The 21,606-nt window shown below is 47.1% G+C and overlaps 1 protein-coding gene across 2 annotated transcripts in view; it reads left to right on the forward strand.

Annotated features, from left to right (window-relative positions):
• Positions 1-20,315, forward strand: part of VTA1 (vesicle trafficking 1) — a 75,898-nt gene extending 55,583 nt beyond the window's left edge. For both annotated transcript variants that reach the window (XM_073337486.1, XM_073337487.2), the window contains exon 8: positions 18,961-20,315. In XM_073337486.1, the coding sequence (XP_073193587.1) occupies positions 18,961-19,106 (146 nt within the window). In that variant the 3' untranslated portion in view covers positions 19,107-20,315. The remainder of the gene's footprint in view (positions 1-18,960) is intronic.
• The last annotated feature ends 1,291 nt before the right edge of the window (positions 20,316-21,606 follow it).

Here is a 21,606-nt window from a genome sequence, read left to right on the forward strand (position 1 = left end):
GTTTTATTTTCTCTCCTGCTGGTAATAGCTCACCTTAACTGATCACTCTCGTTATAGTGTGCATGGTAACACCCATTGTTTCATGTTCTCTGTGTATTGTGACAAAGTTCCTGCTCTACCTTGGTGGGTCTTGCGCTTATTGGTGGATTTGCTCGCGTTGGAGCTTCACGGCAGCCCTCAGCTTGGCCGTTTTTCTGAATTCACAGTCCAGGTCGACTCCTCCTGTGTCTGATCAGGAGTTGGGAGGATTTGGGGGGAACCCGGGCCCACCCTCTACTCCGGGTTCAGCTGAACCCTCCCCCCAGCCCCCCCCCGAGAAAGGGGGTACCTGCCGGCCCGCTTCCCTGGAGGGGGGAGTGGAAGGACCCAGCCCCCAGACCCAGCCGCTTGCTGTTTGTCTGCGGACCCGTCTCCGGCTGAGAGAATTTCTTATCTGCTCCGGCATCCCTGGAATGCGAAAAAGAAAGCCCGGAACAGACAGAGAAACAGCCGTCTACTGCCTATTGGCATTTTAACAACAGCCTGTTGGAGGATGAGGGCTTTGTGACGTCCTTCTGGGAATTCAGGCTGGCCTGGCGAGGGCAGCGGCGTGCCTTTCCCTCAGCGCGGCGATGGTGGGACCTGGGGAAAGTGCGCACCCGGCTTTTCTGCCGCGACCACACCTGGGGCACCAGCCGACGGAGAAATGCAGCGATAGACCATTTGAAACGGGAGGTCTTAGAGCTGGAGAGATGTCTGACCACCAGCCCGAAGACCCACTCTTCTGCGGATCGTGCCAGGAGAAGCGGAAGGAGCTCCGGGCCCTTGAGGACCATCGGGCCCGGGGTGCCTTTGTTCGATCCCTCATCCGCCTCCTTCGGGTGATGGATCGCGGCTCCTACTTTTTCTATGCCCTGGAGAAAACAAGGGGGGCCAAGAAACACGGCACCCCCCTCACGGAACCGGCAGATATGTGCAGGAGGGCCTGAGCCTTCTACGCAAGTCTTTTCTCCCCAGATCCAACCAACCCTAGTGCTTGCAGAGTGCTTTGGGAGGAGCGCGAGCGACCGAGATGGGCAAGAGTTGCCTCTCACTCTGGCCGAGTTCTCAGAAGCCCTCCGTCGTATGCCCACTAATAAGTCTCCAGGCGTGGACAGGCTGACCGTGGAGTTGTACCGCTTGTTTTTGGACGTCCTCGGCCCAGACCTAGTCACTATCTGGGCCGAGTCTCTGCAGAGTGGGGTCCTCCCTCTTTCGTGCAGGCAAGCTGTGTTCGCCTTGTTGCCGAAGAAGGGGGACCTCTGCGATTTACGAAATTAGCGTCCCGTCTCGCTCCTCAGCACGGACTACAAAATCGTAGCGAAAGCAATCTCGCTGCTGCTAGGGTCTGTGCTAGCAGACGTGATCCACCCAGACCAGACCTACACCGTCCTGGACCGCAGTATCTTTGATAACCTATTTCTGGTTCGGGACCTTTTGGAACTCAGGCATAGAGACGGTCTGTCGTTCGCCCTCCTGACCCTAGATTAGGAGAAGGCGTTGGATAGGGTGGACCACGGGTACCTCCTGAGCACTCTGCAGGCGTTTGGGTTCGGACCCCAGTTTGTGGGTTTTCTCCGGGTGCTGTACACTTCCGCAGTGTGTCTGGTTAAGCTCAACTGGACCCTGACCGAACCGGTCAGCTTCGGGCGAGGAGTACGGCAGGGGTGCCCCCTCTCGGGCCCCCAGCTCTACGCTCTGACGATCGAGCCCTTCCTCTGTCTCCTCCGCAGGAGGTTGACAGGGTTGGTCCTGCGGGAGCCGGAGCTGCGGCTGGTCCTGTCGGCGTACGCTGATGACGTGCTCCGCGTGATCCAGGACCCCGGCGACTTGGCGCAGGTGGAGGCTTGCCAGTCCATCTATTCGGCAGCCTCCTCTGCCTGGGTCAACTGGGTCAAGAGCTCTGGCTTGGCGGTAGGAGACTGGCGGCAGGCGAGCTCCCTCCCACCCGCACTTCAGACCATCCGGTAGAGCGTGGGTCCACTGCTCTACCTTGGCATTTACCTTTCTGCCACGCATCCCTCTCCGCCGGAAAACTGGGAAAATTTAGAGGGCAGGGTGATAGGGGGGCTCCAGAAATGGATGGGACTTCTCCCATGCCTCTCCCTCCGAGGGAGAGCGCTGGTGCTTAATCAACTAGTCCTGTCCATGCTCTGGTACCGGCTCAACACCCTGGTCCCGGCCCCGGGTTTCCTGACCAACCTCCGGACATCGATTCTGGGGTTCTTTTTGGTCAGGAACGCACTGGGCCCCTGTAGGGGTTCTTCATCTACCCCTGAAGGAAGGAGGACAGGGCCTGAAGTGTCTACACACTCAGGTCCGTGTCTTCAGCCTCCAGGCCCTACAGAGGCTCCTCTATGGTGCAGGCAGTTCGGCGTGGAGCACACTGGTGCACGCCATCCTGCGCCGCATCCAAGGGCTCCAATATGACAGGCAGCTCTTTTATCTCCGTCTGGGAGGTCTTCCGCGAGACCTTTCCGGGCTGCCGGTCTTCTACCAGGACTTCCTCCGGACTTGGAAACTGTTTTTAACAACCAGGTCCGTGGCGGCCACCGAGGGGGTAGTTTTCCTCGCGGAGCCCCTGCTACACAACCCCCAGCTCCATGTGCAGGTGGCGGAGTCCCGCTCGGTGCGCCAGAGCTTGATCCTGGCAGAAGTCACGAGAGTCGGAGACCTCCTGGACTACGACCGGGGAGACTGGCTGGATCCCCTGACGCTTGCCCGGCGCATGGGGCTCTCCAGACCTCGCACCCCCGGCGCATACTTCAGGAGGCGAAGGCCACTTTGCCGCCCACTGCTCAAGCTTACCTCGACCGGGTCCTGCTCGAGGGCATGTCCTCTACCCCAGGCCCGCCGGACCCTTTAATTGGACCCCTGCCCCGCAGACCCAATCGACCCCCTCATGCAGGGGTCCTTTAATTGGACCCCTGCCCCGCAGACCCAATCGACCCCCTTCATGACCCCCTCATGAAGGCTGCATGCAGTTCATGCAGCCTTCACTGCGAGCCGGCTGCATGAACTGCAGCTGGTACGCTTCCAAACTGCGCCAAGGAAACATCTATACATGTTCGTGCTCCACAGCCTTCACGCCCTCACCCTAGTGTCCCGCCCCAACACAAAGTGGCGAGACCTTCTGCCACCTTTGGAGGGTGAGCAGCCCCGGTGGGCCAGCCTATATTCCACCTTGGTTCCGGGGCCTGTCGGGGACATCCGTTGGCGGCTCCTTCACAGAGCTGTGAGCACAGGCACATACCTGGCGCATCCCAGATATTTGTCCCTTTTGTGGTGTGAGGGAAACCCTGGCGCACGCATATTTGGAGTGCGCCAGTCTGCAGCCCCTGTTCCAGCTCCTCACAAATCTCCTATTATGTTTTTGGTTGCATATTTCCCCTCACCTTTTTAATTATGCACTCCCCATCCAGGGCCTCACAAAGTCGCGGGATCTCCTAGTTAACCTCCTCCTGGTCCTGGCTAAAACGGCCATCTATAAAACCAGAGAGAGGAGGTTGGCCGATGGAGCTTCCTGTGACTGTGGGGCCATTTTCCGATCCTCGGTCTGTTCACATATCCAGGCGGAGTTCCTCTGGGCTGCGTCCACCAATTCCCTTGATGCTTTTGAGGAGTGGTGGGCGCTGTCCGAGGTTCTCTGCTCAGTGTCCCTGTCCGGGTCCCTTTGTCTGACCCTTTGATTGGGGGAGAGAGTAAGGGACCCCAGCCCCAGCTATTGCTGCTGCAGACACCACCACCTCAGAGGGGTCCTTTCACACGTGGGTGCACGTGCGCCCCACCCCCCGGATTGTCCACCCCACAGCCTGCCCCTCTTGTTGGGTGCTTTCAGAGGAGGGAATTGTTGGTGACACTTGGGCGTGGCGCCAGATAACTCGAGGGGGTGGAAGACCACGAGAGTCGATGAAGCCCCCTCGCTCTGGGCCACCAGGTAACTCGGAAGGGTGGAAGACCATGAGAGTCGAGGAAGCCCCCTGCTCTGGGCCCAGGCAAGCTTGAACACTTCCCTCCCCTGAAGCTAATGAGAAAACACTTGTGATTGGTTGCTGTGTTACGCATTGCATATGCTGCTGTTTTTACCTTGTAAATGTGTTATGCAAATAAAAACATCTTTTGCTTCAAAAAAAAAAAATTACTCTTCTGTAGCCATCTGGCCCGACCTTGTCACAGTATATAAAATCGTCCTACTGTATTTTCCGCTGCATGCATCCGATGAAGTGGGCTGTAGCCCACGAAAGCTTATGCGTAAATAAATTTATTAGTCTGTAAGGTGCCACAAGTACTCCTGTTCTTTTTTCAATAAACTAAGAGACCTAATTAAAGGTGGTGTGGTACATTATTACTTAAAATACATTTTTTTCTTTGAGATATGAAAAGACTCCTTAGCAGTCTGCTCTTTGAGTATAATTAGGATTGGAAGGATTAGATTTTTTTGTTGGTACATGTCAGGAAATATCAATCTACAAACTGGCAAAAAAATTACCATCAACAATAATCTAAATTTATAGATAAGCAAAGTAAAAAAAAATGCTGTTTGAGAACTTATTAGTGTTTGATGTAAGGATACTTACTGTGTATATTTTGATGTGATATTGACCATTTTTGTTTTAACAATATTAAAGCTTTCTCTTTTTGGATATCAGGGTCTACTGTCATTAAAAATTGTTTGATCCCCCATTAATTTCCCACATCGGTGAAAACTTAAATTGATAAAAATAAAAAAAAGCTTTAAAATAAGCATTGATTTTATCCATCAAAATTACATTAAAAATCAAATTCTGCCAAGCCTAAGTATAATGAATTAAAAGACATTAACTGGAATTTCGTATTTGAGGATGTTGTCACATGAGGATGCCACATAACAGTGCCATTTTGATGTGTAAAAAGCAAATTTCTGTGATAGGAGATGTGTTCAAAAGATTGCAGATGAGTAGGAGTTCATTAATACATTCATCTTCCCCATTTTCTTTAGAGAATAAAAGGCATCCCTCTGAATAATTCTGAATAACATATAATGTAGTTTCAGAGTAGCAGCCGTGTTAGTCTGTATCCGCAAAAAGAAAAGGAGGACTTGTGGCACCTTAGGGACTAACACATTTATTTGAGCGTAAGCTTTCATGAGCTACAGCTCACTTCATTGGATGCATTCCGATAATGTAGTGTTTCTGGTTACAGTTGCTCCTATTGTTGAGTACAAAAACATGGTACTGTGATTAAACCATTTGTGTGCGCAAAGGTTTCATAAGCCCTTTCGCCTAAATCACAGGGCATTATTTATTTTTACACATGTGAACTGCCCGCTGCCCTCTTATCTCTGGGAGCCTGAGTTCAAATGCTGAATTAGGATATAAAAAAGAATTTGAATCTCTGTGGATTCCCCCTACATGTGATGCAGTTCAGAATGATTGGGAACCTCTACTACAGAAACATTCAGCACTGGGTTAGTAGTGAGCATTGCAAGTCCTGATTAAATTGATCCATCCTCATTTAGGTATTCGCATGCCCCCTTTTCAAATCATCTCAGTATGGTCTTGATCCTCCAGTGGGATAAGGAGTAGCACCAATAATGCTGAGCAGAGCGAGATAACCCTGTGGATCGCCAGTTGCTCCTGATCCAGAGAGCTACACAAGTAGTGGAGATGATCTGCATGCGCTCCCCTCTGCATGAGTGCACAGAGGTCATGCCAGTTGGCAGAGTCAGGGTATGATGCCACATCCCCTGCGGATACGCAATTGAGGATGTAGGGCGTGTGTGTGGAAGTCCATGTCCACCCTTCCTAATCACCATCTCTAAATTCCCGTGTGCCAACTGGTTGCAGGCATTGATGCCATATGCACAGACAGGAACCAGATGGCAACCTGCAGAGAGGGGTAGGTGCCCAGTGGCTCTAATCACAGACATCTCTGCTGGTAAAGGGGCACTTCTAGAAGCTGGCCAGCCCATGATATCCCCACCTCAGGCAGACAGAGAGGTAACCTCTGAATTTTCCTCTCTGAATAGTTGCAGAACCAAGCATTCGTCTGTGGCACATGCACTGCCTCTCTATGGATAGGAACCTGTCCCTTGCTGCATGGGCAGGCTTTGGATCGCATGCTGTGCCACAGGGTGTTCAGCACGCTCGTGCAAGGCTCTCTGAGCACCTCCTTCGTATTTTAAAAGAAAATGGAGGTGGTGGTGGGTGGGTGGTTGGGTGGTTATAGTGGGACAAGAGGAGTGGTTGTCTTACTGAAGGAAACAAAGAAAGAAGAAATAAGTATTGCTTTTAGTTTGCCCAAAGTGAGGCATGTGGTAATTGTCATATTTATTAATCCAGTTTATTACAGTAGTGCTTAAAGGCCAACCAAGAATGGGACCCCATTATGCTAGGGTAGTCGACGTTTCTTCTCCTGAAGAGCTTGCAGTCTAAACAGAAGAGAGAGATACAGGGTAGGGCAAGGGGTACAAAAGCACACACACAGAAATGTTCATCATTTTTCTTGGTCATTTTTATTTGCTCCTGGCCTTGTGGCTCTCAGTTTTCTTCATCCATCCGGATGTAGAGCAGGACATCCCTTGAACAATTGTGACTTTCCTCAGCAGCTTGTTGAGCTCCTTGTCATGACAGATGATGAGCTGCAGGTAATGGAGGATGATCCTGGTTTCCTCCAGTGTTGCATGCCAGCTCAAGAATCTCAGCTGTCAGATATTCCAGCTCCATGGCCATGTAGACTGGGGCTCCTGCCCCAGCTCACTCCACATAATTGCCTTAGCAGAGAAGATGGTGCACACAGTCCACAGGGAACTGCAACCCAGCCCTCAAGGAACAAGACTTAGCCTTAGCTTTTGCTTTGCCTCCCTGCTTCCCTCAGCCTGCCATTGTAATTTACGCTCTGACAGAGCGACCTCCCAATGAACACTGTGATGGTAGAAAATGAAAATATCATGTTTGTGCCACTGTTTGGGGAGGGGGAAGAGACGGGGTGGGTCTGTTTACTTAAGTGGGGATAAGCTAAAGGGAAGGGAAGTGAGGGGAGGTTAGGTGTGGAGTGAAACTGAGGGACTGTAAGGCACGGGGAGAGGATTAGCACAAACAGCCAATCAGCACAGAGCAGAGTTGCAGTTCAAAACTGCAGAAAATTCTCTGAATGTCCAGAGGTCCCTGCTTTGGTTGCTTCCACTCCGCCTAGCTAGAGCGTCTGTCTAGCTCCTCCCTGTAACTTTCCCAAAACACAGGAATGAGCGTCACTGTCTTAGCTATGGCTACACTAGAGATCTTACAGCAGCACAGCTGAACCGATGGAGCTGAGCTGCTGTAAGCTCTCAAATGTAGCCGCTCTAAGCTGATGGGAAAGAGCTTTCCTGTCGGGTCAATTCCTCCAGCCCCCATGACCAGCAGTAGCTGTATTGTTGGGAGAAGCTCACCCGCCAACATAGCACTGTCCACACTGATGCTTAGGTCGGTGTAACTTATGTCATTCATGGGAGTGGCTTTTTCACACTGCTGAGTGACATAAGTTATACTGACATAAGTGGTAGTGTAGACTTAGGTTTAGTGTCTGTGAAAGTTCTGACTCCTACAGTCAAGAGTTGCCCATCTGGTTGACAGTTTCATGGTACAAACAAGCCAGAACTGTGTAGCAACTTTGTACACCACCTGCATATATTAGTTCAGTTCAGTTTAGTCATTGTTTTTGTTAGCACTAAATTTCATTAAATTTATTCACAGGTTACGTGATGTTTTATATAAACTTTGTATGCTCCCATAAGCTTCCTTTGCAAATGGCATAGTGTAGTAAAGCCACCTTTACCACCTTGTTGTACAAGTGATCATATTTGAAATTAATAACCATTTTGGTTTGCCACCCACAAAACAGAAATAATAATTACACATTTAAGATGGCTAATGTAAATGAATATATCTAGGAAGAAAGAATGTAGCCTATACTTTCATGATGGGGCACTCTGTCCTGAGAAGCAGCGATTCTGGGGAGGGGAAAAAAAAAGATTAGGGAGTTGTGGATAATCAGCTGATCATGAGCTCCCAGTGGGGCCCTGTGGCAAAAGGGATAATGGAATCCTTGGGTGCATAAACAGGAATCTCAAGAAAGAGTAGAGAGGTTACTTTGGCACTGTTGTAACCGCTGCTGTAATACTGTGTCTAATTCTGATGTCCGCCGTTCAAGAAGGATGCTGATAAATTGGAGAGGATTCAGAGAGAAGCCACAAGTTTGATTAAAGAATTAGACAACAAGCTCTGTCAATTTAGCTTAACAAGGAGGAGGTAAAGAAGTGACTTGATTACAGTCTATATGAACGTACGGGGAACAAATGGGCTCTCTCTGAGCTAGCAGATAAAGGTATAACATGATCCAGTGGCTGGAAGTTGAAGCTAGGCAAATTCAGACTGGAAATATGACCTACATTTTTAACAGTCAGAGTAATAAACCATTGGAATAATTTACCAAAGGTTGTGATGGATTCTCCATCACTGGCAATTTTAAAATCAAGACTGGAATTTTTTTTGTTCAAGTACTTGTTCACATTGATGCCATTCTAGGTGTGTGTGCACCCACGTGTGCAGCTGTCAAAGATTTTTGCCTTAGCGGAACTTGTAGGGCTGGCTGTGGTGCCCTCTAGACTGTTGTATTCGTACCACAGTATATCAGGCGCTGCCAGCTCACATCCTCTAAGTTCCTTCTTACTGCCCGTGGTGGTCATTCGGAGTGCCTCTCTTGCTTGACAAGAGCTAACGGTTTTCTTCCCTTGGACTCTGTGTCTTCGGGCCTCTTGTACATTGTTGATAGTGTTAAGTAGTTAAGTGTTAGTTAATAGTTAGGGTCCCAGCGGGGACTTTGTCCCAGGCCAGGCGTGCCTCGTTCTCCTGTGTTTAAGCCCTGCTTGGACTGCAGCTGGCCTATGCCTGTGAGTGACCCCCGTAACAGCTGCCTTAAGTGCTTGGGGGCGTCATACATCAAGGAGTGTTGCCAGATCTGCAAGAACTTTCAGCCCCGCACCCAAAAGGAGAGAGAGATTCACCTCAGGACTCTCCTGATGGAGTCCACTCTCCACCTGGCTTCTGACCCTTCCACACAGGCCGTACCAAGCGCCTCGGCCTCTGTGCACAGTGCGTCCCCAGCACCTGGCTCTTCGCGGCACAATTAACCGACGCTGGTACTGAAGAAGAAGGCTAAAAAGAACCCTCCAGCACCGAGCAAGAAGGCCCAGAGGTCATCCAGCAAAGGACCCGGGCCTGCCCGCCAGCCTTCTCCAGAAACACGTGCCTCCATGACTGGGGCTCTTAGCCCCCTTAAAGGTCCGCCACCGACTCCTAGGAGCGGAATGGGACCCACAACCCGGCCTGAACCGTCATCCCAAACCAAGCTGCAGAGTGTGCACAGGTCTCCATCTGCTCCTATGATGTCTTCGGTGCCACAGGAACAGGCTAAGGGTCCCCAAGAGGGCAAGCCCACTGTTAAGACCCCTTTGGGGGCGGAGCAGCACCACTGGTCACCAGACAAGAAATGTCAATCTCCACTGCGTAGAGCAGTGCTCTTCACTATTTTTGAAGTGGGGGCCACGTTGGTAAAAAATCTTCAATGTGAGAGCCACATCAACCTGACACAGACATTTGAACACTCCGAGTTCTTTGTTCGTTGATATGGTAATATTACCGTTATTGATAATATTGTTTGGACTGCAGGAGGGGGCATGGGAGGCTGGCTCTGGGAGGGAGTTTGGCTGCCGGAGGGGGCTCAGGGCTGCAGGAGGGGGTATGGGTTGCGGGAGGAGATATGGAGTGCGGGCTCTGGGAGGGGGCTCAGGGCTGGGGCAGAGTGTTTGGGTGCAGGAGGGAGTATGGGGTCCTGGCTGCAGGAGGGAATACGGGTTGCAGGAGGGGGTATGGGGTGTGGGCTCTGGGAGGGGACTCAGGGCTGGGACTTAGGGTGCAGGAGGCGGTGTGGGGGGCTGTCACTAGGAGGCTGCAGGTTGGGTGGTGGAAGAGCTATTCAGAATCTGCCATTGAAGAAAGTGGCACTTACTTTGCGCGGCCCCAGCCCCACGTCGCTCCTGGAAGGGGCCAACACACCCCTGCGGCCCCTGGGGGGCCACATGGCTCTGCGCGCTGCCTCCACAACTCCCAACTACAGTTCCCCGTTTCCAGCCAATGGAAATTGCGGGGGCAGTGCTTGCAGGCAGGAGCAGCACACTGAGACCTCTGCTCCCCCCATTACTCCCCAGGGGCGTGCTGGCCCTTTCCAGGAGCGACGTGGAGCCGGGGCCGCCCAAAATGGCGTGGGGCCAGGGAACAGCATGGGGCCAGGGAACGCAGGGAGCCGGCCTTTGCCGCAGCCCCACTGGAGAGCGTGATCAACAGGGAGCTGCACTTAGGGTCCATAGGAGCTGCCACTGGCTCATGGGCCTTGCCGTGAAGAATCCTGGCTTAAAGAATCCTGAGCCAGGTCCCAATCTTGTCATCGGTCATATGGACTTTCCTCCCGGGCTCCTCAGCAATACTCTACTGCACGGTGTCTACGCTCCCCATACGATGACCGGTAGCCTTCACCCTCTCACCGATCTACCTCTAGACGTCAGTCCTGATCGCCGACACCATGGGAAATCTCCCTATCGTATTGCTGGTGTCCCCCCTGCACCGGGACCGCTCTCCCCGGTAGAGTCATCAGTCAATTACGTCTGGCCAGCAATCCCCGGTAGCCATGACCGGTAAACAGACTTAGGCGTCGACAGCTCCTCCCTGGTTGCTGGAAGGTGGTTCCTTTGGCATGGAGGCCCAGTTCAGCCCATCGCCCCAGTCTCAGCGACGGGATTGGGCACTGGAGCCTGCTTCATTGTCCATGACACCGCAGTGGCAGCAAGGCCAGTGGCCAATGTATTGGAGAGCAAGGGGCGTTCCGGTGAGGACGATGCTCCCTTCGCATTACTCCTCGATGGCCTTGTCGAAGCAACGGGCGGCAGCTCCACCAGCACTGGGTCCAGTACCGGAAGTCCATTCTGAGGTCAGGGTAGAGGATCCCATATCCACCCCTAAACCTCCCTCTCCAGCAGCTGCCAAGCCCTCTGCGCCACCACCGGAAACCAAGTCTTCCTTATCTTCCCTGGACAAGGCAGTTGTGGGACCTTCCAGGGCTAGCCCCCCGGATGACTTTAGGGAGCATCAAGCCCTTTTCCAGCAGGTGATCAAGTACTCAGGGCTCGAGGTGCAGGAGGACACCCTTTTCAATGTCCTCTCAGCCTCCATGCCCGCCTGGGTTGCCCTGCCGATACACGATGGGGTCCTCAAGATTGCCAAGTCACTGTGGCAGACCCCATCCTGCATCCCGCCCACCTCGAAACGGGCAGAGAAAAAATACTTTTTGCCCGCCAAAGATTTCAAGTACCTTTATACTCACCCAGCCTCAGGCTCGCTGGTTGTATCTGCAGCCAATGAAAAGGACAAGCAGGTTCCCACCGCCTCTACTCCAAACATAAAGAAGCCAAAAAACTCAGTTTATTTGGCAGAAAAATTTATTCAACAGCCAGCCTACAATTCCAGGTGGTGAACTATCAGGTCCTGCTGGGCCAATATAATTTTAATCTTCGGGACAGTCTTAAAAAGTTCCAGGATTCCATTGCTCAGGGTCAGGTTCAAGAGTTTGGCACCCTGGTAGAGGACGGTGGCAGCCAGATGCTCCCTGCAAATGGCATGGGACTCAGTGGCAAGGGTGGTCTCATCATCTGTGGTCATGCAATGCAGCTTCTGGCTCCAAACAGTGGGCCTCTTCCAGGAGATGCAGGCCTCGATTCAGGCCTTTGATGGAGTTGGACTCTTCTCCGATCAGACAGACGCCAGGATACACGGGTTGAAGAACATGAAGGCTACCCTTTGCTTGTTGGGCACGCATATCCCGCAGTCTGCCAGAAAGCCATTCAAGCCTCTGCTGCCATCAAGGCCTTGGCAAGCCTGGTAGGGATCTGCCAGAAAGGATGCTCGGTTTGCCATCGCTGCCCTTCCTCCCGCTCACCAGCCCAGCCGCTAAACCCGCTGAACACTCGGGCGGCCAAAAGTGATCGTTTTGTGGATGCGCTCGAGAGCGATGCCCCAGTCATCCAGACGGATCCTGCCCATCCTTTCCTCAACTGCCTTTGTCCCTACCACTCCACCTGTTCGTGGGTTACATTGGACTGCTGGCTTCTGGACACAGTAGCTCAAAGCTATACCCTGCAGATTTTGGATACCCCTCCTTCCTGCTGCCCTGCTTCCCGACCCCTCTGCAGGGACCCCTTTCACGAGCAACTCCTGGTTCAGGAGGCCAACAAGCTCCTGCAGTTGGGGCTGTGGTTCCTCAAGAAATGGAAGGAAGAGGTTTCTATTCCCAATACTTACTAATCCCAAAGGCCAAGGGTGGGGCCTTAGACCCATCCTGGACCTGGGTGGCCTCAACAAGTCTCAAGAAATTGAAGTTCTGCATGGTCTCCCTGGCCTCCATTATTCCCTCTCTGGATCTGGGGGACTGGTACACCGCTCTCAATTTAAAGGACGCTTACTTCCATATCTCCATATTCCTGGGACACAGACGTTTCCTGCATTTTATAATGGACAGGGACCACTTCCAGTTCGTGGCGCTACCCTTGGGCCTGTACTCGGCCCCCAGGGTTTCATGAAATGTGTGGTGCCAGTAGCAGCTTACCTCAGACGTTGGAGGGTCCAGATCTTTCCGTATCTCAATGACTGGCTCATCAAGGGCAGGTCTCCGGAGAAGGTGCAAAGAAACCTCAATCTGGTGCACTCCACCTGCAGCGACCTGGGCCTGTTAATAAACATAGAAAAGTTCACATTAATGCAAGTCCAGCACATAGAGTTTATCGGAGCAGTTCTTGACTCCACGCGAGCCAGGGCCGTCCTTCCAAAAGAATGCTTTCAGGATCCCGTATAAGGAGACATTCAGTCACCACGGCCCACACATGACTGCAGCTGATGAGCCACATGGCATCATGCACATACGTGGTCAGTCATGCCCGGCTTCATTTATGACCCTTGCAAACGTGGCTGGCAATGGTTTACGTTCCCAGCAGGCATCCCCTGGACCGAGTGGTCACAGTACTGAACCACATCCTCTCGCCCATGGACTGGTGGTTAGACCCCAAGTCAGTGTTTCCGGGAGTTCCCTTTTTGTCCCCAGCACCATCGCTCACCTTGGTCTTGGACGCATCGGACCTGGGCTGGGGAGCCCACCTGGGCTAGTTCAACACCCACAGCTGCTGGATGCAGAACGATGTAGCCCTTCATATCAATGTCAGGGAGCTCAAGGCGGTGCGCCTGGCCTGTCAGGCATTCTTGCTCCACCTGAGAGGCAAGGTGGTGCAGATCCTCACAGACAATATGGCTGCAATGTATTACATCAACAGGCAAGGCGGTGCCCGGTCTTCAGCCCTGTGTCGGGAGGCACTCAGCCTCTGGAACTTTTGCGTGCAGCATGCCATCCATCTGGTGGCTGCTCACCTACCTAGAACCAAGAATGTCCTGGCAGATCACCTCAGCAGGACCGTCTTGTCTCGCCACAAATGGTCCCTCCATCCAGAGGTGGTCAGCCTGATCTTCTGAAGGTGGGGAACTCCCCAGGTGGACCTGTTTGCATCCAGATGAAACAGAAAGTGCCACATATTCTGTTCTCTGCACGGCAGAGACAAGGGATCCCTGTCGGGTGACTTCTTGATTTCATGGTCGGGAACGTTGATGTACGCCTTTCCACCGGTGCCGCTTATCCACAGGGTCCTGCTAAAGGTAAAGCAAGACAAAGCCTCTGTCATCCTGATAGTCCCGGTGTGGCCTCACCAGCACTGATTCGGCATGCTGCTGGGTCTTTTGGTGACCGACCCACTGCAGTTACCTCTCCGACTGGATCTGCTGCACCCAAACCTGGCATCTCTGCACCTGATGGCATGGCTGCTGCATGGCTCAGTATGGGTGAGCGGGAGTGCTCTTGCTGCACAGCAGGACCTGTTGGACTGTAGCAGAAGCCTTCCACCAGGGCTACCTATGTAGCAAAGTGGAAATGCTTCACATATTGAGCCTCAAACAAGCACATTCGTCCAGAGGAAGCCCCACTGCAGAACGTCCTGGACTATTTGTTGCATCTTAAGCTTCAGGGCTTGTCGTCGTCTTCGGTCAAGGTACACCTGGCGGCCCTTTCGGCATTATGCCCTCCGCTTCAGGGCAGGTCGATCTTCACCCATCCCTGACAGTGCAGTTTCTGAAGGGTCTAGAGCATCTGTACCTGCACATCCAGGACCTGGTCCCCCTGTGAGTCCTGAATCTTATGCTTTTAAAGTTCATGGGTCTCCCCTTTGAACCATTAGCTTCCAGCTCCTTTCTGCTTCTCTCCTGGAAGGTCTCCTTCTTGGTCGCTATAACTTCAGCCCAGCCGGTGTTCAAAATCGGGGCGCTCACATCATAGCTTATACTGTCTTCTACAGGACAAAGTCCAGCTGCGTCTGCACCCAGCTTTTCTGCCCACGGTCATTTCCCAGTTCCACGCTGGCCAAGACATTTACTCACCCGTCCTCTGTCCAAACCTTCGTGCATCAGATGAGGAGCACAGGCTGCATACTCTGGATGTCAGACTGGCCCTGGCCGCCTCATTGATAGCCATTCCGTACATCAACGCAATTATTCATTGCTGTCGCAGGGAGGATGAAGGGTTGCCCGGTGTCAGCCAGAAAACCTCGTTTTTGATCACTGCCTGCATCCGCTACTGCTACAAGCTGGCGAAGGCACCTCTGCCGGCAATCATGACGGCTCATTCCACTTGAGCGCAAGCGTCTTTGGCAGCCTTCCTGGCACAGGTGTTGATCCAAGAAATTTGTCTGGTCACCACCTGGCCATACGTTCATAAGTTTGTGTCGCACTACGCATGACTCAGCAGGCGCGAGACAACGCTGGCATTGGCAGAGTGTGCTACAAGCCTCACGACAGTGAACTCCAAGCCTACCTCCATTGATACTGCTTGCAAGTCACCTAGAATGGAATCGACATGAGCAAGCACTCGAAGGGAAAAGGGTTACGTACGTTTCATAACTGTTGTTCTTCGAGATGTGTTGCTTCTGTCCATTCCATTACCCGCCCTCTTGCCCCTCTGTTCCAAGAAGGAACTGAGAGGGCGTGGGTCAGTGGTACCTGATATACTGCAGCATGAGCGCAGCACTCTAGAGGGCACCACAGCTGGCTCTACGGGTGCCGCTAAGGCAAAAATCTCTTGACAGCCATGCACGTGGGCACACGCACCCCTAGAATGGAGTGGACATGAGCAACACATCTCAAAGAACAACAGTTACGAAGGGGAGGGAACCGTTTTTTCTTGTTTTTAAAAAAGATATGTTCTAGGAGGAATTATTTTGGGGAAGTTCTATGGTCTGTGTTAAATAGGAGAGCAGACTAGATGATCACAGTGGTCTTTTCTGGCCTTGGAATCTATGAATCTATTAATTTAAGCGATACAGTAAAAAAAAAATTCAGTTTAGTTACATTTTGAGTATCTTAACTGTTTCTTTTTAATAGGAAAAGAAACTTTCTCTATTTTAAATAATTATGGTTCCAATTAGTGCATTGTTCGTATATTTAAAGAATGGTTAAAGCACTGCTAACACATACTAATAATTTTAATCACCGTCACAGCTTTGATTTTCTGTGGACTATATCTAAGGCCTTGCCTATACACCACAGTGCATTGGTTTCATTAAAACTGTGGTTTTAAACCAATTTATCTAAACTTGTCCAAGTTGTGAGTAGCAATTTAAATTAAATAATAAATCAGATATTGTGTAAAATATCAATTGTTTTTCTTTCAAAAACTGCTTTCCTTTCTCACTACATGATTTTCTTATCCCTCCTCAAAATGCCCTTCATCATGTTCCTAATTGCTGAGCTGAAAGAATCATGGCTGGTGGAAGTTAGCTTTGGATTGCAAATGACTATCAAATTTCAGTAATGAATATAACTACTATACTAATATTATTTCAGGATTGGTACAGCATAGCTTTTCCTGTGTGTCAATATTTTTCTTGCCTTTAAATTATATAGGTTGAAATTAATTAGTTACTAAATGGACAGGCTATCTAAATGATAGCTTTGAAATAACTACAAATATTGTAGTTTTTCTCCACATTATTTCCAAGTAAATACTTTAATAAAGTATTTCAGGAAAATTACAGTTGACTTTTTTTCTATACTCTCTCTCCATTGTGAGATGCTGACTTTAACAGGAGCTGAGGCTGCTCGGAACGTGATAGGATGAGGCCCTTACTGGGTAAACTTTGGTTTATAAATTAAAATTGCTAGAACCTTTCCCTAAAGTGTTGATATGGTGGTATCTGAAGGAGGCGTCATAAAATATAAGACTTCATGCCAACAAAACATTAATAGACCGGGTGCTGTAAAAATAAGATTAGGTGGGTTAATTTAGGCTTTGTTCCAGTAAATTAGTTGAATACTGGAATGATGCCGTGTCTATTTTTTAAAGAATGATTTTCTAGTTTCTTTTGGCATCATAATATGAAGGAAAAAATGTCTAAGGGGAACTTGTTCTTCTTTTACTTTTCAAACGTATACTTTTACTTCTTTTACTTTTCACACAAACCCAGTGTGGTGGTGGAATTCAGCCTAACTGGTTTGACTCAGTTAAATGTCACTTAGGCTAATAAATATGGACAAATGTATACATACCAGGTATGTATGAGTATATTTTTAAAAAAGGCGTAAACTGGCTCATCTGATTCACTAAAGTACACTGCCATCATACAGTAATCTTACAGGTTTGACAGGTGCCAGATGCCAGAATATTCAACATCTATTCTTTCTCAGGCTTTATATTTTGAAGATGAAAGTAGGTGCGGGTGTGGAGTGTGATTTCAATTCGGATAAAATTAAATCTCAAGAGCTTCTTTCCTGGTCATATGCTGTTTGTTTTGGAGGGCTGGTTGTTTCACTGACCTGGTTTTACTGATGAATCTCAATGATACTAAATGTTTCTGCACTGTATGACAGTCGTAATTATCATCTGGATTTGGCTGTTATGTGTATGCTAACTTCTTGCCATATAACAAAATTGAACCCAAAAGAATCTCATTTATAATTTGCTTTGATTGGCTGATATATGTTGTCCATCTTCAGTAATATAGATACTTAAATCATTATTTAACTTATTCATCTGAAAAATCATTGGTACTTATTCATCCAGGACATATGAATCAGATCCAAAGAAGGTTAAACTGAAATTAAAAATATTAAAACAAGCTTTAAAAATTGTATATAGATTTTGTCCACTAAACTATGTCTATCAATTGACAAACAAAAAATGTGTACTGTAGATTTAACTTCTTTAAACAGAACACAGCAACCATAAAATGTATTTTCCTGGAAAAATGGAGTAATAATAATAATTAATAATACCTAGCTCTTATTAGAAAATGAACAAAGATATTTAGTTTTTAATATTTACTATCTTCCCATTTTTTTTATTTGCCCCAAATCAGCTGCCTAAAAGTGGAAAAATGGATGAGGAAATATAATGGGTACTTAGAAACATTTCTTGATAAGTAAACAACTGAGATTATGAAGTAAATATTTGCATAATATCAGCAACTACACAGTTGGTGAGTTTCAGAAAAGGAAATCCAGCTGAACTGAACTGTACAGGATAAAACTCATATGTTTATATTCATGTTTAAACATTCAAAGAATTACGTTTACAATATCTGAGTTTAAACAGGTTTTCTGTTATTAAAACCCCCATTGTATAAGAAATGAATGCTAAATAAATATTCATTTTAAATACTAAAATATTATGACCTGATATAATAGGTGGTTATGGGAGCCCTGGATTAAATAAATTTATATTAATGTCCAATATAACACATGGTTTTTAAACAAAAATTTTCTGATGAATATGACAAAGAAGATCCCTCAGGACCACAAATTTTCACCTTGAGTAGCATTGATAGAAGTAGGATTATTTACAGAGTAAAATATACTATTCATTATGAGCACAGGTTTCAGAATCGGGCCCTAAATTATATTGGCTACATGAGCGTTAGCCTTAACTTGCATTGAATTGGTTAAGCCCTCAGTGCAATGCATTTAAGCACATGCTTAACTTTAAGCACATCAGTGGGACTATTCACATGCTGGTCTGCTGAATCAGGATTTACATCTCCAACACCTTTTTGAAAAGTAGGAGTGTGTGTGTGTGTGTGTGTTTGAGAAGTTTGTACAGATCAATGTTCGGGTTTGTTACAAAAAAGCTTTTGGCTGGTGTTTGTCAAAATTACAAAAATAGGTGAATTAATAGAGCAATCTTGCTTTCTCTGATTACGTAAAACTGAAAATATTGCAGATATGTTGATAATATTGGGACAAATGCTTTAGTCTGTTCCTCAATAGGTAAAAGTAGAAATGTAGTATTTGCACAAATATCTCAATAGGGGACGTTTCTGTATCTGGAAGGTTATACAGACACGGAGAGAATGGCTTCAGCTGTGAGTGTATTATTCCATGCTGAGAGTAAAGCAGTTACACAATAAACACATAAGCCACTGTCCTTGTTTCACGCAGGTTGTAACATGAATACAGTTAACTTACTATAGTTTGAAAGCTCTTCTGAGCTACCTCAGATAAAGGGCAGATCTTTCTCAAAGGTATTGGTTTACTCATAAAAGGCACTGGATCACATAAATGTCCAGATTTTGAAGGTCCCCATATAATATTAGAACGAACCAAAGAAACTGAGAATTATACATGAAAATGAACTTAAAAATAACGGCGTAGGACCAGCACTTCTTCTCATGCCCTTTGTTAACATATAAACAGACTACTTCAAGCATTTTAAGTAAAACATTATGCTTGATCTGAGATAAAGCCCTGAATTTTCTTATATTTTTACTTCTTAATTATCTTGTTTTTGCAGGGGAAGTCCGTTTGACACCAGAGGACTTTGCCAGAGCTCAGAAATATTGCAAATATGCTGGCAGTGCTTTGCAGTATGAAGATGTGAGCACTGCTGTGCAGAATCTACAGAAGGCCCTCAAGTTACTGACTACAGGCAGAGAATGACGCCTTTGTCCAGCAGATTCATGTCTTTTGCCTAAAGAACTAACAATCCATTACTTTACCTTCTGCCTATCAGGGGGACACAGTTACATGAAAGCTCTCAATTCCATTGACCATGACAATGAAATCTGTTTCTCAGTATTAGATCCCTGATGTAGCACTAATCAGCAAACTCAACCGGTTTTCATTTTCCACACAGTGGAACTGGAAACATATGGATGGAGTGATGTGATCAAGATACTGGAGAATGCACTCTGAACACTGTTTAAGAGTTAGAATTAATGCAACAGTATTTAGAGTGTTTAAGGAAAAACATGGAATCTCTCTTTATTGTTTTGGAAAAACAAAGTAATGTGCTCTACTAGCATTCATTGAGTCTGAATTTATCACTGTTAATAAAATTTCAAATGAAAAATGGCTTTGGGACTGGAAATAAAAATTAGGGCTTTTCTACTGAAATTTAGATAGCAGGAGTGTGGGGCCGGATGGATCATGAAATGATCTTAATGTACATCCAGAAAAGTCCTTTTTAAAAAATACAACTTAAATACAACTAAATTGTTATGGTATTATCTGAGACCAAGTTAAAGGTGTGGGAGGCTTGAAAAGAAGAATACTGAGATTTAATTGATAATTTATTGTACTGGAACATCCATTTCTTGAAGCGTTGGGCAAAGACATTTAGATGTTCTTTTTCCTCCCCCTCACATATGTGTGAGTGTGTGTGGACGGCTACGTATTGATTCTGGTAACTGTTACTCATTTTGCATGGACAATTTAAATTTTCTATATTAAGGATAGTTAAAAGAAGGTGGTACTAGTGTTAACCAGAGATGAGCCCAAAGCCCAGATCCTAACACGGTGGATTTAAGCTTCACAGCTGCCCCATTTCTTTCACCAGCCAAATGACCCCTCAACCAAATGCCTAGACTTTGACACCTTCATAGTCTCTGTTTAGAACCAAACTTTGCAGCTCAGGTTCATCACTATGGTTAGTGCGACAGAGCTAGTATCCTCCCCTGCTTACTTTCTTGTGGAGATTTTGGAGATTCTAGAACTGATTAAAATATTTTGGAATTTGAACTCTGAACATTTTATAGGCTTTGTCCTGGGGAATTATGGAGCTATTGATTGTTAAAACTGCATCCATGCTGTATAAAAACAAATGAATAAAAGATTCTTAAATTAGTATGATCGCCTTCAATGAGTACACTATGTAGTTTGTCTATTTGTATAATACATCTTTGAATACCAGTAAAACCTGATAAACGTCTTTCTTTACAAAATACCAAATCAGATGTGCACACCTGTTCATGCCTACACTATTTTCCAGGGATGGAAATATAGCTGGTATTTAAAGTACATAAAAGCAGCCTAATGGTATGTAAAATCTGGTATGCAAAGCACATCCAGTTAAAACTGCAAGCTCTGTTCAACAGCATGTTTGAAAAGGTAGTGTGATCATTTGTAATATATTTTTAAGCATTTTAATTGAGTACAAATTAATACATAAAACAAGTTCATTCTTACACGTCTAAGAATCCCAACTTAAACAATGTTTGTGTGTGTAAGGGACGTTGTTGCAAGTTTAGAACAAACAATTCTGAAGCATTACTGACAAATAACTTTTTGTAGCTCTTGGCAATGAGCTCATGGTTCATTATAGTACTTTAAGCACGTCAGAGATGCTTCAGTTTGCTGAACGAGCCCTTGTCACCATCAGACAAAACTATTGGTAAATTCTTCCATATATATGGAATCCCTTCATTTTATATATATATATATATATATATATATATATATATATAAAATGAAGGGATTTTATTGTCACTAGAAAAGCTGGATTTTAAGAAAAATGATATGTTGACTTATCAACCTAGAGAAACCTGTTGCAATCTAGAAATTATTTTAAAAGTATACAATTTGGTCTAGCACTTTTCGTCTTAGGTTCACACAGCTAATTATAAATATTAAAGAATAAAGCCCCAGAGTACCCTAGGGAAGAAGCTAAGTTTTGCTGTTTGTCTGACTTATACGTTAAGTAAATGTTACGCTTTGTTTTAATAATGTTTCTCAAATGAGTACAGTGTTAGTCGGGGCTTTTGAAATTAAAAATAAGTTTTCTCTTGGAAGAATTTAGTGAGCCAGTACAATGGATTAGAAGGAAATAATTGAGTAGAAGTATACACTGAATTTATAGGTTGCTCAAGAAGGAGGACGACTGGCTGCAGGTTACAGGTAATATGTTAAGTCTCCAAGGAGCATCATCAGTGGAGCAGCCCCGGGCAGTTCCACAGGGGCAGCAGTTGCAGCATCTAGCTTTTCCAACCAGATGACAATTTCAGGGTGGTGTCTGCGAAAGGGATGGAAATTTAAAATGAGTTGAACTAAAAGGTTTCCAAAGCTGTTTGCGAGGGTCTCAGTAGCATTTTTTTCTTAAACTGCTTGTATGGATTCCCCGCCCCAGAGGAAATCCTCTAATATTCTGTTGCCTGTAAATTCA

This window comes from Lepidochelys kempii, chromosome 3, assembly GCF_965140285.1.
Source record: "Lepidochelys kempii isolate rLepKem1 chromosome 3, rLepKem1.hap1, whole genome shotgun sequence".
Lineage (NCBI taxonomy): Eukaryota > Metazoa > Chordata > Testudines > Cheloniidae > Lepidochelys > Lepidochelys kempii.